Below are 17,137 nucleotides of genomic sequence, written 5' to 3'. Positions count from 1 at the left end.
AGGGGGAGGGAAAGGGAACAGGAATATTTCTGTTTTCACTTCGTGCATCTCATCGTATTCACTCACTGAGGACTGAAAGTGGCAGACTGGAGAAGGCAAGTTCAGTAAAACAGAGACGTGCAGGGAAGGAGTTCTGCCCCGCCGTGGCTGCGCTTCCCTCCCCGGGGTCCCCGATAGGGACTATTTAAGTACGGCACACACAAGCCGGGGCAAAAGCGGGACGCCGGCCTGTGTGCGAGCGCCAGAGCGCGCGTGTCGGGGTGCGTGCCCGTGCGTGTCGCGACAGTGCGCGCGAGCCCGGGGTGCGCGCGTGCCAGAGCGCGCGTGCCAGGGGTGCGGGTCCGCGCGGGGAGCGCGAGCGCGAGCGCGGCCGCCGCCCGGGGCTCGCTGGGCGCCGCGGCCCCTGTGGGCCTCCGCCGGCCTGGGCGCTGCCCGCCCCAGCGCCGCCGCCGCCGCCCGGAGGGCTGCCCTACGACTTCAGGACCCCTCTCCTCGCGCCAGAAGAGGCCCAGGCCCACCCCCGTTGGCCGGGGCCGCGCGGGGCGTCGAGCCCGGGCCCCGCCGCCGACCAGAGCTTGGGCGCGGCGCGGGCGGCGGCGGGCAGTCCCGCGGGTCCCCGGCCCGCCTGGCTCCGGGGCGCGCGCGCAGCGGCCGCGAGAAGCCGCGAGGGACGCGCCGGCGGCCCGCCCCGCGTTGGGCAGCCTCTGCGCGGCTGCCGGGACTCGAGGCTCGGGCTCGTCTGGGGCCCGGGAGGCGCGGGGCAGCGGTGCCCGCGCGCCCTCGGCCAGCAGCGCCCCGCCGCCTCCCTCCCTGCCCGCCACCTGGCCCGACGACCCCGAGCCCCTGGCCGGTAACTCGCCGGGGCCACGCCAGACCCAGGGCGGGAGAAACGACAGGCCCGGAGGGAAGGGAAAAAAAGAGGTAGCAAGCCCCAGGCGAGAAATCCTTAATTACAGATTAAAGGCCGGCAAAACCGTACACCCTATTTTCCATGTGTCAGCTGACGGCCGCGACAAAAGGAAACGGAACGCCGAGGGAGGAAAAAGCCGTTTCTCTCCCACTTTTATTATCGGCCCAAATGTAAAATGCATTAGGTAGTGACTTTGGGTAGGTGGTGCCCGGGGCCAGATCGCAGCTGCAGGCCCCGTCGTGTAGGAGGACAGTTTGCTGATGTACCCAGAGGTCTGGGGAAACTCTTAGAAAAAAGGACTATAAATACTCTGCTTGAACACATTTTGAAAACTTCATTACTCATACATTTTTAAGTTTTAATATTTGGTGCTTAAACTGTTGCAATTCATTATCTTCAGCAAAATCTTACAACACGCACACAATTTCATCTTGCAATTTTGTTGATTCCTTTTTTTCTGGCCTGGTATCACAGCATTAAAAATCCAGGGAAAAAAGCCAAGCGGATTCAAAGCCAGGAAACATGGCTACAAGCACCAGAGAGCACAAGCACCAGAGAGCACAAGCTCTTCCGTGGCTCTGGGGCTCAAGAGGAAAAAGGAGTGGGGCTCAAGATGTCTGCTTTGATTCCTCTCCTTTTAATTAATCATCATCACAAAACAATCTCCACCCCGTCCCTGGGATCTAAGCAACTGGCCTAACTCCATGCTCTCTTAAATTCTCCAAGAAGGCAGAGAAGTTTCAGAATCCAGAGCCCACTCACTGACTAACCATCATAAACCTCTAGTTCTGTGCCCTCCTAAAATTGAAGAGTAGATGACCTTTTAGGATCACCAAGCACTGCACTCTTCTGGAGTTTTCCCCATGTTGAGCCGGGGGCTCGTCTCTGTTAGCAATCTATTGGCTGTACTATAGGCTGATGAAATGGAGGCACTCACTCCTTGGAAGGCCACAAGGCGCCTCTGCTTAGTCATTTTATCGGTAGATGATCTTCCATTTTCCAATTGTTTTTTACATCAATGACATTGTCCCCACAGCAGCTTTTATTTTCAAAGTGCTTTTCATGTGCTTCTAGTTAAATGATTTGCCCATCCCCAAATAATATTACTTGCATTCAAAATTAATAGCTGCGTATCAGTAATATTTAAATACCCCCATCAATGTTTTCAATTTAAATGACTCCTAGCAATTTTAGCCTGACCAATACTTGTGGCCTTGCACTTGGGGAATAAGAAAACAATTAAATGTCCACCCCAATCTCTTCAATTGTGGAAGGCAGAGAGAGCTTTCTCTATTTTCCCATGGTCCCCAGAAGTGGTAGATTAGAAGGTTTCATTCTCCTGCCCTCCCCCCTTCCCCATCCCAAACACAGCTTCTGATACATTTAGGAAAACTTCTAAAATCTTCCTTTAAGCATCTAGTCCTTTTGTGTGACTTAGCCACACCATCTGCTTCTTGGCTTTATCCTTCAGTAAAGTAAATAAGGTGAAAGAGCAAATTATATTTTTTTTCCCCTTATAGCTTTCCCTTGTTTGAGTGGATCATCCTGTTGCCGTTGTTTTAGGCCAGTTGTTAGTTCATGCTTTTACCACCCACTGAAGAATAGCACAGGATTAAGTTTATATTAGTTAAGTGATGTTCATGACTAGATTTTTGAATGCCAGAGTTACGACTTATTTTTTAAATGGGTGGGGAAAGGAGATCAGCAATAAAACCAGCCCCTAAGTCACTCAAAATCCTTGGCTTCATACATCTCTGAGATACATACATACGTACATATATATATGTACGTATGTATGTTTTTTGGGTGTACTTCTTGGTTCCTTTTAAGTTCCATTATAATAGGTTGAAATTTTTTTGACTTTGTCCATTGCTTCTAACCTTCTGATTATAGTTACATTTATAAAAAGTATTATGTTCCTATTTTCTACTGTTTATAATTTTCCCTGCTTACACCTCCTCACCCCATTAAGAATTTCACAATAAACCCTGCACCAAATAAATAAAAATCTGCAACTTCAGACACCCAAGGAAGAGGTTATTAATCCACTTACTAAAATACTCAGACCTCCCCCTCTCATTTTCAACTCTTCTTAATGTAATAGTTAGTAATTGCAGCTGGCTCCCTATATTCTCCTCCCTCCCTATTATTCTGAATCATATTGGCCTTGTTTAACCTTCATTTCCTGTCCTACCCCCCACATTTGTCCACGTATTTTATTTGACCATGTTTGTGTCTCTCTTTTTGCTGCCTGGATTGAATGCTATAAATAGAGCTTTCCACGAGTTTAATATTTTTTGTTAAAATCCCATTCCACCTCCCCGTTCCACTACTAATGCTTTGTACAATTTTTATGCATCCTTCAGTTGTGTCATTACTGCTCTGTATTTTTCTGATTGATCATTAAGTTATGCTGGCTTTTGAGAACTGCCTCCATAATCCTGAAGCAAAGGCTTTTTACTTGGCATGCTCTTTGCCTTTGGAATGCCTTTCCTGGCAAGAACAGGCATTTTGGTTTGACTAGGATTCTTAAGTTACAATTCAAAGCTAATTTGTTCAGTTAGGTTTCTACTATAAGCAGCTCTGTTTCTCACTGTTAAGTGCTCCATGATGTTGCTTAGTTGAAGGGTGTGTTGTAAGTGCAAGATGTAATATACTTACATTGTACTTGATTATCCGTTTTCAAAAACAGCTGCATGCTTCGCTGTCTGTGTAAGGAAATATCAGAAGATAATATACCATTGGAATTTATTACTCTATAATTAAGGACGTGTCAGTGTTTCCCTTTTAAAAAAACCCTATTTTCAGAAATTCATATCTTAGGCATAAATTTCCCTATGAATTACAGTCTAATACCATATTAGAAGTATCTTCTTTTTATGTTATCCCTCCCCTTCTTTTTCTTTCCGGGGAAATAAGTTTCAGGATGTAATTTCTGGGTTATCTATTTAGGAGGAGAGGAATCAAGCCCAGCGCAGCAAGATATAAAGTACTGCTGCTGCTGCCACCTGCTTCCGCCATTCTCCGGCCCTTAGCAACAGGGGAGATCCTAGGGGGGCTGCCTTTTGGATACAGGATACAGCTACGTGGATAAGCAACTTCATCTTAGGATCTGAAAGGCAACAGGGAAGACTCAGCTGTTTAGAAATGTCACAAGTGCCACAAAGCCTGAAACTTTAGTACCAGAAATCAATTCTTTGGTGTTCCTCTTCTCATGGTCAGTTAGCACTCAAATGCAGCCAGGAGGAACGTGGACATAAATCTACAGTAGGGTTTTTAGCAGCTTACTAAATGCATGTTTCTTCTGTTAGTAAGAGAAGCAGAAGAGGGTGGGAAGAGGGGAAAGGATAGAGACAAATCCTTTCTGTTTCCTTAGAGGGATGGCCTTGGCCAGTTAAGTAGTCCACAGCCTATAGAAAAGAGCACAGGGGTAACAGTTCTAAGCCTGCCTCTACTACCCAGGGACCCAAAGCAAGTCACTTCCTCCTTAGGCCTTGTTTTTCCACATTGAAAATAGGGAGGTTATAAAAATAAATGCTTAGCAGGAGGGCCAGGAAATTTAGCTAAATGTATACATCCAGCAGGGTGTGAGACCACAGGGGGCGGCAGGGGCCTGCGACCGACTTGAGTCTGAATGCCTCCCTGAAAGGCATAAATATAATAATTATTATAACAATATACTTAGAATATTGGCCTGGCCAGACAAGACCAGCCTGCAGGCGGGCCTCTGGTCCCGTCTACAATTCCCACACTGCATGGACTCTCATATGCACCTACACTGTAGGCCCCAGAGCAGAGCCCTGCTGCCCTCTGCCTTCTCTTGCCTGATGGGGGAGAAATAGAAGGGACCCAGGAGTCCACTTGAGTCATGCACTTTGAACTTGGTGCTTTCTGAAAGACAGGTGGCAATGACCGTTCCCATGCTGGGAAGCCCCTGCCAAATCCTCCTGTCAGTCAAAACCGTGCACTTACACAAAGCCTTCTGCCTTCTAACACAGTACAGCTCTGAAATATGCCCCTTTACAGTGTCTTGATTTTCTCAGTTTGTGAAATGTTAATGTAAACATTAAATTTTCAACTACAAAGGATTTCAGATTCCTAGGGAGAGGTATGAAGTATTCCTGGGAGTCACATCTAGACTTCCACTTTATATCTGCTATTTAAATGCAGTAACTCGGGGTAGCTCAGTGGTTGGGTGCCTGCCTCCCACATGAGGTCCCAGGTTCAATTCCCAGTATCTCTTTTAAAAAATATAAAGGCAGTAACTTGTGGGATACTAATGTAAACATTTCAGATGATCTCCCAAGACTCATCAGTTCCTTTCAGTTATGGAAAAAAATTACGAGCCTTTCCTAGGGTTGAAACTCATTACCACAGAGCCTAGGGAAGAAGGAACTATTCAGTGTGAGGGCTCCCAAAGGCACCCATCCCAAATTCCAACTTAGGGAAAAGGGCTGAAGGGTGAGTGGCAAACCTGGTCTCTGAGGACACACGTTTCATGATACAGCTCTTACTCCTAAAAATGCCAGGGAGACCTCCCCTTTCATGGGATATTCTGCAGTGACAGTATCTTGGGGAGGAAAGGAGGCAAATAACACTAGAGGAAGTGGGCATTGTGGTTAGGAGCACATAGAGATCTTGTGTTCCTCCTTCATGCAGCTCTGAATTTTTCACGATAAAAGGATGCTCGTTTAACATCTGCCTTCATCTTCCTCTCATTACCCGTCAAAAGGGAGTTTATAGAGCTCTAGCTGTCCATCTTGCATGTAACAGTGCCACAGGCATGACTAAGAAGTGGCTATCAGCAGTTCCAGAGAAAAGGAACCCGCGGACAGTCAAGTCAACTTTTTCATGCTACAATTTGTTTTGAGGTTAAGGGTAGTAAGTCCTTGGCTCCTAGGAAGGAGAGGAAAGTCTTCTCACATAAAACTGGCTCTTTCTTTCACTGTCTGAGGAAAACTCATTTTCTGACTCAATTGATAGTTTAGGAAGTCAAGAAATTGTTAAGGGGGAGCAGACTTGGCCATCCGCCTACCACATGGGAGGTCCGCGGTTCAAACCCCGGGCCTCCCTGACCTGTGCGGAGCTGGCCCACAGGCAGTGCTGATGCGTGCAAGGAGTGCCCTGCCACGCAGGGGTGTCCCCCACGTAGGGGAGCCCCACGTGCAAGGAGTGCACCCTGTAAGGAGAGCCGCCCAGCGCGAAAGAAATTGCAGCCTGCCCAGGAATGGTGCCGCACACACGGAGAGCTGACACAAGATGATACAACAAAAAGAAACACAGATTCCTGTGCTGCCGATAAAGAAGAACACGCAGCAAATGGACACAGAGAACAGACAACTGGGGCGGAGGGGGGCGGGGAAGAGATAAATAAAAACAATTTTAAAAAAAGAAATGTTAAGGGATGGCATGGTAGCAAAACTCACTGCCCGCATCCCAATTTTTTATAGCTCCTATCAAATGGTATACTCAACAATAACATGAGACATATAAAGTCATAAGGAGTAGTAGTAAACATTTGTGTATTTATGACCCACATCAAGAAATAAACCTATAACCATACAGTAAATGTGTCCCACCCCAGTTATATGTCCCTTTCTTCACACCGTCACTCCCATGACATAACAATTATTGTAAATTTGATGTTAATTCCCATGTTTTAATTATACTTTAATCACATATGTATGTATCTTTGAGCAGCTTGTAGACTTTTGCATATTTAAAAACTTTCCCAGTTACATTTTCATGAATAGTCTTGAAGGAGGGGGAAACATAGAAGCTTTAGATATTATCACCTTTTTTAAGTTGTCCTGTATCTCATATCAAATATTAAAAGGAAACATGTTCAAGTCAGTGGTTTACAATATACGCTCTTCATTTTACACATAAAATCTGATCTTTAAATACAACCCAATATTCCAATGAAACAGAAAAGCAGTTAAGGTGTTACTTGTCAGTAGTCAATAGAAGAATAACACTCATAGAATACACTGACATTAAAAGACAGTATGGACTACCATTTTGAAACTGATTCTATCACTCACAGAAAGAATCTTGAGACTTAAATGAAAATTCTCTTATGGTTCATAATATTTCTGGGTAGCAGATGCTTTCTCAAAAACAGATTTTACTTTTAAAAATACCAAATATAATTAACACCTTCAACATAAAATGAAATCTTTGCTTCCAGATGCATTTCAAGGTGTTGAAATTAATCTATGCATCCCTCTATGGCTAAGAGTTTCTATTGACTTATAGATTCTCCTGCCACCCTCATGTGGCAGAGCTGAAGAATTAGGGGCAAGAGCTGGGCATTTAATCCTAACTGTGTGTGAAGGATGCTTGTTAAAACAGGAGCATTTTGAGAAAAGACTTTTGACTTATCTCCTTGATCAACATGGTATAAATAAGCAGGTTAAGAACCAGGTGTCCTGCTATTTATTATAGAGAGTCCTAGTCACAAATGTAGATTAATTGCCGACCATTTAGTGAATTCTGGGCAGGCATCTTAGACATGGTTTTGGATGTCTTGACAAGAAGTTGATTTTAAAGGATGTTTTAAAAGTAGTTTAATGATTTTTTTTTAGGTACTGGGGTTGGGGATTGAACCTGGGACCTCGTATTTGGGAAGGTGGCACTCAGCCGCTGAGCCACATTGGCTTCCCTGAGTTGGCTTTTTTGTTTGTTTTGCTTGTTGTTTGTTTTTGTTTTTTCAGGAGGCACCGGGAACCAAACCCGGGAGGGACCTCCCATGTGGGAGGAAGGCACTCAACTGCTTGAGTCACATCCATTCCAATGATTTTTTTTCACAAAAGAATAAAATTAACAGAGTTGAGTGTTTTTTAAAAGGCCAGAATTTTCAACAAGTATAGTAAAAACAAGAAATAACAGGGCATTTAATGTTTTTAGTGAAAATAAATGAAATAAGAATGACCTAATCCACTTGTCCTATTACCTGATTTCAACAAAATATGGGTTAACACTTCATTCCACCATGGCATGGGTGTGGAGAGGCACACACACTCACAGAGGTATACCTCCTCAGATGTTAATAATTACACATTTATAAAACTTTTTTATTGCCCATGTGCACGCATAATACCAAGATCTGATAGCATGGCTTTAAGGAGTGACAACTTTAATGTAAGTTTTTTTCCTGGAAGGAATTATGGGCACAACTAAAGTCAAAGTTTGACTTTGGAGGGGGGAAAAAACGTACCCAGGTAACTTGCAATGTTATATTTGTGTGAATCAGGAAAATATTTGAACGTTTTGGATATACTATCTGGAAAGTAGTAAATGCTTTCATCCCCATCACTTAGTGAGAAAACATGTAAGGAAACTTCTTTTATATCTTATCCACCATAAAACCTGTGTCCATGATTTTTCAGGATAAAACAACATAGTTGGTTAAACACTGTCTCTTGGCTGTGAGAAATTATTATTTTGAGAAGACGTCTATGACATGACACCTCTCTGACAGTCAAATTAACTAGAATAGTTAATCTCATTAGATAATAAATCCTCCCCAAGAGAAGTGTACAAGACCCTCATATTCATATTTATCTCTTAGCCTTTGCTCTCAAAAGGAGCATACCTGTCCACTTTCAAGTTCCAAAGTCATAGACTGGAAGGGACTTCAGAAATAATCTCTGAGCCCTGTGTTTTATGGGTAAGGAGGTAATTTGTTTTAATGACTTCCCCTCAGCTCAGAGTAGCAGCCAGAAGTATGGTGTCCCATCATACATCATGGTTAGGGCGAGGAGTCCCCCTCTAAAGATAGAGCTCACTGCTTCTGCTTTTTACCACTCCTGTTTTTCAATTCCCAGACCTCATGGACTCAACTGCTTTCCTTGATGTGCAAGACCGCCTCTATCCTGTAGGCTGTGCTTGGCTCTCTGAGTTTGATCTAGCTTCTGCTTACAATTTGCGACCTGTCAAATGGGCTTTACTGGATTTCTTAACCCTTATCTTCTTTTATCTCGGATGCCTGCTAGACTACTGGGTCATCTCAGAATCCTGAGAGCCAGGTTTGGCCACTGTGTAGCCATCTCTCCCTGGCTGCTTCTTACCCTGCAGAATAAAGAAGTTATGCATTTCAAAAGCTAGGAAAGTTACAGTTTACCTGTCAGTAAACAGAAGATGGTTTATCAACAGACTTTACCTTAATGACTACAAATGTTTACCTCCTGCTTTCCAGAATGCAAAGAAAATCTTGGAGATGTCATAATATCTTACAAACATTTGCAAAACAGATCCTTATTCATCCGGGAAAGAAACAATTGTATTCGTTGTCTTTGACACAAGGAAGTGTTCAGTGAGAAACATACAGATAGATGTACACACTTATATATAAATGTGATATACTAATTAAAAACTGCAGTGGGCACTTATTAAAAATTTATTTTGCAATCTAACCGTTCACAACATCTTTACATCAACAAATACAGCAGCTTGACTATTGGAATCATAAGTGATTTATCTTGAAAAGATTGTATTTGTAGCTAGATGCAAATATTTTTGGGGGGATATTTATATCAAAACTACTGGTTTTGTTAGACGTATTTTTGATTTCTCTGTTTTTACCCCTGGAGGAAAATTAAAACAAGGATCTCAGGATTCATTTTATGAGTAAGATGGCCTCACTTAGTGTATTTCCCATGTTTGTCTGAAGTCCAGCTGTTTGTCTTACAACTTTAAGATTAATTAAATGCAAATGTAACTCTGTGAATCATGGGAATACCTGCCAAACTTCTTATTAATACCTTCACTTAAAAGCCCCTATGCTAGAGAGTCATTAATTTGCTAAAAGAAAAGTGCTAAAGCAGCCCTTTGCCCACACACAATTCTGAGATGGCTGCCCAATTAGTCCGGTAGCATTCTGATTCTCCTTTCAGACCCTCTGGCCCTCTGAGGACACAAGAAGGCTCCCATGATAACCTGGCAACCTGGGTAGAAACCCAGCCAAGTGTGAGCATTTGAAGCTGCAGTTTGGCTGCCATCGTGTCGGCGAAAAGAAAGAATTCAGGCACCATGTCATCCAGTACAAAGGATAAAAACAGATTCAACCGGAAATTCAATGTGGCACCACATATGGGATACATGAGTGCAGTTATACAACAGGCCACATTTTTTTTTTTGAACAGTCTTCTACATGTGATGCCGAGGACATGTGTAACCATCATAACGTCTCTAGGAATCTGTATTTAATTTGAGTTGGGGTGGTGGCAGGGATTGGAGATCTGAAGCCGCCACAGGTTTGTGGCAGATGGCTCTGTGTCAGCTATGACAAGCAGCCAGGCTCAGCTTCCTCTGCAGATTTTCTTTTCTCTCTGATCAGGTAAATATGGGCACACTCTGGAAAGTTCTACAGATTCTGCCTTAGGCTGCAAGTTTGTGACTTAGCCCCATCTGTCACAAATCTTCCCTAGGTTCTTGTGTAAGCAGAGACCTGAATTTACCATGTAGGGCTGCCCAAGAAAACGGAGCCATCTCACCCTGTAAAGGGGGAGGGAGAGAAGAGAAAGAAATGAAGAAGCATTAATAACTGAAAGACAAAAATATGCTGAAAATTCGAAATGCAAATTTCCATAACTTGTGTCAATTACATTTCAAAAAGCCACAAAGTAAATAGTTCTTGAGTTTCATCACCTCAAGAAATCCAGTCTTTGATTGGTTTAAAGTATAACTGTGTTTCTAACCATAAGGGAAAGCTACTGTTTTTGCAAATGGGTACACTCTGCTGCACATATATTATCTGGTTTATGTTACAGATGACAGCTAATAGAAATTTATCAGCCAACTTTTAACTTCTATGAACATAGGATACATAGCACTTGGTACGTGTCTTTGCTAAGGTGAATTTTACTTCTAAGTGGTGAAGGCACAAGTTAAATACCATTACAATTGTGTGGAATTTATAAAGCACTCCAAGTTTATAAACTGGTTTATAGTCATTATTTCATTATAGCAGCACATCAGCGGGAAAATGCTATTAAGAATTTTTAAAAAAATTCTTCCAGTTTTACAGATGAGTCATATAGTAGCCAAGAAAGTCACCTAAAGCCAGGCTGCAAATAAGGAGTGGAGAAGGACAAGAAGCCAGAACATCTGTATGATCTTAATCACCCAAAGTGTATCTATTGTGCTAATGATTTCTTGTTTTTTATTTTACTTAGAAAACTAAAAAAAATCAAACCAAACCAAATCAAGTGAGGAAGGGAAATGAGAGAAAGAGAAAGGGGGAAGGGCAGCGAGAGGGAGAGCTTAAGATGAAGACTTTGCCTGAAATTTTGCTGGGGCAGTTGTGAGTTTTTAGTAGTTTTTAAAATGTTGCAGTTTTTAAGTTGTCATTATTAAGGAAAAGTAATGACTTTGGAGGAGAATTAGTACCAGTGAGTAAGACCTTAGCCTTATCTACAGTGTGTTATCAGATCACATTAAAAGGGACTATAAAGGGACCAATTTCTGGAAAGAAATTTAAAGTACCTTGTCTGTGGTTATGGGTAGATATAGCCCAACATAATTAAGACAATCATAAATGACTTTTTTGGGCACTGAGTCTGAATTGTAAGCTTAATCATTGTTTAGAATCAGTTTTAGGCAGAAATCTGAAAAATCTTCTCTATTCCAAATAGCAGCCAGGTTATAAAAATTTCTTGAACGATGAAGAAATTGAAGAGGAGAACAAAATAAAAACCAGCAGTCATTACCTGAAAAATCTGAAGTAATTAGAGGTCACTCTAGAGAAGCAAAAGAAAGAATGACATCCCTTTTTTTGTTTCATTCAGAATATTGCTTAATTTATAAGTAAAAGTTAATGAGAAATAGGATAGGAATGAGGTTGGGCAGTGTTTACCTTATACACTCCTGCCCCATTTATATTCTGGTGCTATTTTTGATACTAATAACACAGATATGTCCATAAAACCTTTTCCTAAAGTCTTGAAAAATATAGCTATCAAAGGTTCTTTAAAAGCATGAAGCACTGATCTCAAATAATTGTTGGGAATTTCAGTAAATAATTTCACATAATAAAAATGAGGCAAAGAAAACACAACTTCACAGTGTTAGGATTTGCAGGGGTTGGAAAGGAAGAACTTTAGTGTAGGACTGTTTACATTACAATTATTTTTAGAAATGTGTGTTCAAGTTAGTCTTGGGAGTCATGTAAGAGGTTTGCATTGTGGATGAAGTGAAGCCTACTTTACCTTAGTGACAAGAATATGGTCAATGTATCTCCTCGACCTAGAAAAGGATATGTTCTGACAGTACAAAAAAGTTGCAGTCAATGACTAAAATTCTCTAAAGATATTAAGAAAACTGTGTGTGTGTGTGTGTGTGTGTAAGGGAGTGAGCAAGTGTACATGTGCATGCATGAGTGTAATGAAAGCATTTAAAGCCCAAAACCATTTCAGGGGAGAAGTCATTGACATGGTGTTCTGTAGTAGAAAGAGTCACTTTAAGAAAAAAGTATCAAATTCTGTTTCTGCTTTTTAGTTACTAGCATTTGGTTTCAAATCCTGCTTCAAGTTATAGCCCCAAAACTCTCACTCATATTGAAAGTATAATGTCTCATGTGAGAAGAAAGCCAAGTGTTAGTAGCCTTATTCTAGATTTTAAATTTCTAAGTGTGAATCCATATGAAAAATCCTATCCTAAAATGAACTCTATATGATAAGCAGTTGAGAGGATTTTAAAATGTAAACTTAAAGGGGAAAAAAAAAAATATATATATATATATATATATATATATATATATGGTGCAAAAATGTAAAAGGAGCAAATTAAAGATTTCAGTGACATTCTATCCTTTTAGATCTTAGAAGCATATGTTTTATAAAAGTAAAATAGCACTGTCCAATGGAATAGATCTAAAAAAAACATTCTGTTCACAGTACATACAAAGGCTCCTCTTCCACTGCATAAGGAAAGTGGGTAAAAAGCTGCCTAGGGAAAAATTATCCCTTGGTATTTAGTTAAAGCAAATGCTATGTAAAAATGTGTATGTTTATAAAACATAAGGTGAAAAGTATCATAAATTATTAAATCTTAATTTTAAAGTTTTAGAAGACATTCTTTTTCTGATTTGGCTCTAAATCCTATTTCAATAACCAAACTCAAAACTGTGGTCCTCCCTGTGCATTTAACTGGATGCACATAATAGTTTTTTTTCCTGATAATTACCATAAAGCTCTTGATTGCTTATAATTCTTGGACTAATTTGCTAGTTTTTGAGATCACTTTCTAAATACAGTATTGCAAAGATTTATGAATGAGGACATATGTGAAAATATAAATTTACAAGAAAAAACGTGAAGGTAGGAAATACTTATAGATGAATTATATATACAAATGTTTATAAATGCTTATATATGAAATATTAATCTATGAAACTTTGAGATAGAACATTTTATGATGTACAGATTAAAAATAGGTAAAAATATAATTAAGTAATAACATGGAATAACGCAATAAAATGGAATTTAAGTATTGGCTATCTATTAAGCTGCCTGAGGAACAATTTGGTACATTAACAGCATACACTAAACTACCATTCTTTCAGAATTTTTCCAGAAGTTGTTTGTGAAACAAATAATTATAGTTATGTTATGGCAGTAGCTGTGCTATAATATCTTAACTAAAGTTCTGTTTTCTTTTCTAACTAAATGCAACTTGTTGCAGTAACTTCTGAAGTGCCTAAAAATTTGCAAATGCAGAGTAAAAGGATTAAGAAGGCCTAACCTGAGGCCGAATTAAAAACTAGTAAATTTTACTAGTAAATTTTGATGGTGAAAATACATTTATAAATACTTCACCAAAAATCCACCCGAAGGAAAAATAAAACCAATTATTTGATTGTGAACACTCTTTGAAATTAGCTTTGTGTCATATGCAGAAAATGAATCCATTTGTATTAATAATTATTCTATTTCCTCAATTTTCATAATCTACATATTTTGATAGTCTATCACATGGGAAACTATCTGATTGATACTTTATACAAAAGCACTACTGCACTTTAAAAATTAGGAACTATTGAGTTAAACCTTGGAGCACTGTTGTCTCTGAGCAGCTTCGCACGCATACGATACAATAGTATTGACTCAAGGAGGAACACTGAAGCCTGGAACTGTTCAGTCAGCATTTTAAACTATTATGAGCTACCTTCTGAACCATTGCCAAGTTAATAGACAATGAAAGATAATGAGCTTGAAATTGGGTGTTAAATTGCATTTTTGGTTCTCTCTCTTTTTCTTGAAGTTTAACTGTTTCCTGCAGAAACAAAGTCATGTTTTGATGTATCACTGCGTAAATATGTATTTTAGGCCATGAAAAAGGAAAGGAGAGAAAAAAGGCAGAGAACTGTATTTCATGTGTGAATGTTATATATCAACATAGGAAAATCAAAATATGCTGAATTATAAAACTGCTAGATTGTAAACTATACTGAATTTATGTAAAATGAAGATGCTACATTCAAAGAATATAAAAAGGTATATTACCCATGGCCTAGAGCCACCTCTGAAACTCATAAAGCAGATTTATCCTATTCGATTACCAAGACTTAGTAGGGCCTCTTTGTGTTGTTATTTCAACCACATGAAATTCTGGATTCAAACAAGGGGAAAAAAGATAATGAACGAGGGGAATGAACAATGATGCCATTTGTACTCTTTTCCTCTGCTTTTGCCATTCAGAGACAAGACTGACAGTTTAATTCTAAACAAACTGAGGATTTTTGTATCATTTTATTAAATGCGATAATGCAAATATTCGATTCTTGAAAATCATCTTTAAAGTCATTCGTAAATGAACATGAAATGCCACTAATGTCATTCACCTGAATTTTTGAGGACTGAAGATTTCATTAGGATGGGAAGAAAGGCTTATCCTCATTAGTATAATTGTAGACTCTTTCCTTTACTTCCTTTTAAACTAATGAGTTACATTAATCCAGGTTCATTTTTATAAGCCTCTTGGGGCTAAATGTAAAGGACAGTCATCTTAGAAAACAATAAATTAAAAAAAAAAAGCATGTACCATGCATTAAGTGCATGTATTTCATAAGACCTAGGTTAATACAACTGGCATCCAGTTTAATTAATCCTTGTTAGTGTAACAACTAATATCCCTCCCTAGCATGTTTCCTTTAAACATTAGTATGTTAATTAAATGTTTTTTTTAAAACATTTTTCTTTGTACTTCAATATGGCATTTATACCATGTAAATCTCTTCTCAATAACTACCTTATAGAGATGTTTTCTTATAACATCAGGTCTCTTGCAGAAATTCTGGAGCCTTTTTGAGAGCTGTTCAGGTGTAGAATACAGATATTCAGCTGCAGGAAAAACAGATACATTTTTAATGAAACAAAAACCTCAAAGCACACACTCGATATTAGTCACTTTACTAATTAAAAATGCATATTGCTCTGTGCTGCCTCGTGTTTTACATTATTTAAGCATGATTTTATAAGGTTACCTCAGCTCACAAGGATGTTTAATGCTAAATAAGACTGTGTAGTTGTGCTGTTTAGACATCTCCTTTGGGTGATTAAAATACATTATTCTAATGTAACAATGCATATGTGATATATTTAGTGATGAGAATTTTTTCAGAGAACTGGCACTATAGCCGTATGTACTCTGTACAACAGTTGCATATTATTAACTAGTCAATTGTTTAAATAATTTGGTGTGTCTTTCAATCCTCAATTTTTCTCTGTTTATCATTTTTAAAAAATCTGTAAGCTATTGTGGCAACACTGACCTGCTTAAAAAAAATATCATTATGGGATGTGTATGCTAACAATGAAGAATACTATTTGAAAACTTGCTTTTTTGTTATCTTAGAAGAACAGATGGTAAATATAAGCTTACTCTAATGTATTAAAACACATAAAATTTTCCTTAACACTAACATGTTGACTTGCCAAATAAACAATTGCTCCTGCCTAAGTTTATTTTCAAACTTTCTAATTTAGCATGAATCATGTATTAAATCTCAACAAAGACGTAAGTACACTGAAGCAGCTACCTGGAAATATTTCAGGATAAACCAAGTCTCTGGGACAAAGTGGATAACAACCACAATACACAGCTTCCAACCTAAAGAATTTTAGAAAGAGGATAAGAATATATTAAAAAGACATAACTATCATAGCCAGAAAGTGGTTCTATTTGCCTGAGTGAACAGTATGAACACAGAGTCAAATAGGACAAAAAAACAAGGTCGGCAGCACAATCCTAAAAGCCAAAGTTGCTCTTTTAAAAGATTTTATTGATCATATATGAATTTCATAGAACAGAACCAACAGCATATGTTTTGTTCACTGAATTAATCAAGGCGCAGCTCTGCATTTTTTTTTGTTTTTAAAATACTGTTTAACACATTTTATAATCAGCAGATAAACACATGTAACAACATGGTAAAGTATGGACAGCTTTTCTTAATAATGCTGTGAAGCCTCAGAATGTTCATTTTTTTCAAAAATGTTTAAATAAAATAGCAAATACTTAACTTTAACATTGTAGCCATAGAAATGATCGAGGCACTCTTAAAGCATCAGGGGAAAAAATTATAATCTGCTCTGATGGGGCATTTTAATGTTAAACTCATGCTTCAAAACAATTTGCTAGTATGCAGAATGTACAACTATCCCTACTTTTTTATTGAAGAGCCCTATTGAAGATTACTTTAATAAACATTTGGCTTTCTTGACTAAAAATGTAGATCATTTTCAATTTTATCAGGAAAGAATACTACCTCTACTAAACAAGTAAAAAAGAAAGTTTCGCTTTGTGAGATCTCTCCCAAGACAACCAATAGGAAGTTTTTCTTCATCTTAACAGTTGGAAGGGTTAAGTAGAGGGAAGGTATTACATTTTGAAGGTTGTTTTACCTCTGAATCATGGTTATTGATTTGACACGGAATACACTTTAAAAGATACCACTGCAATTTCTGTTGGCTAAAAATTATGCAGTGAAATTCAAAACACTCTTTAAAAGATGTTTATTTTATGAGAAACTTTGAATTGCATCCAAAATGTTGACCAAAGATGGAATTTTATTTTGAACTGCAGATTTTTTTCAATCCAAGAATAATTCGAAGTCATGTCAATGTTTACCTTGTTTATTTACAGTGACAAAGTACATGCAATTTAAGCTGTTTTTAAGTGGGTGTTCTCTATTTTATTATGTTAACTGAAATTAGCTTAAACGAA

At 39.1% G+C, this 17,137-nt stretch overlaps 1 protein-coding gene across 50 annotated transcripts in view; it reads right to left on the bottom strand.

Moving 5' to 3' along the window:
• Nucleotides 1-6,415: 6,415 nt before the first annotated feature.
• The window catches only part of GTDC1 (glycosyltransferase like domain containing 1), a 412,173-nt gene continuing 401,451 nt past the window's right edge, over nucleotides 6,416-17,137 (bottom strand). For 49 of the 50 annotated variants that reach the window (XM_071216469.1, XM_071216464.1, XM_058300976.2 and 46 more), the window contains 3 exons: nucleotides 15,951-16,021; nucleotides 15,161-15,252; nucleotides 6,416-10,408 (listed from right to left, as the gene is read on the bottom strand). In XM_071216469.1, coding sequence (XP_071072570.1) covers nucleotides 10,325-10,408; nucleotides 15,161-15,252; nucleotides 15,951-16,021 — 247 coding nt within the window. In that variant the 3' untranslated portion in view covers nucleotides 6,416-10,324. Of the gene's footprint in view, nucleotides 10,409-11,582; nucleotides 11,653-15,160; nucleotides 15,253-15,950; nucleotides 16,022-17,137 lie in introns of those variants that run through there. The other variant, XM_071216468.1, reaches the window with a different exon arrangement.

This window comes from Dasypus novemcinctus, chromosome 7 (assembly GCF_030445035.2).
Source record: "Dasypus novemcinctus isolate mDasNov1 chromosome 7, mDasNov1.1.hap2, whole genome shotgun sequence".
NCBI lineage: Eukaryota > Metazoa > Chordata > Mammalia > Cingulata > Dasypodidae > Dasypus > Dasypus novemcinctus.
The sequence above is the reverse complement of the archived record's forward strand: the minus strand, read 5'-3'. Positions and strand labels throughout refer to the sequence as shown.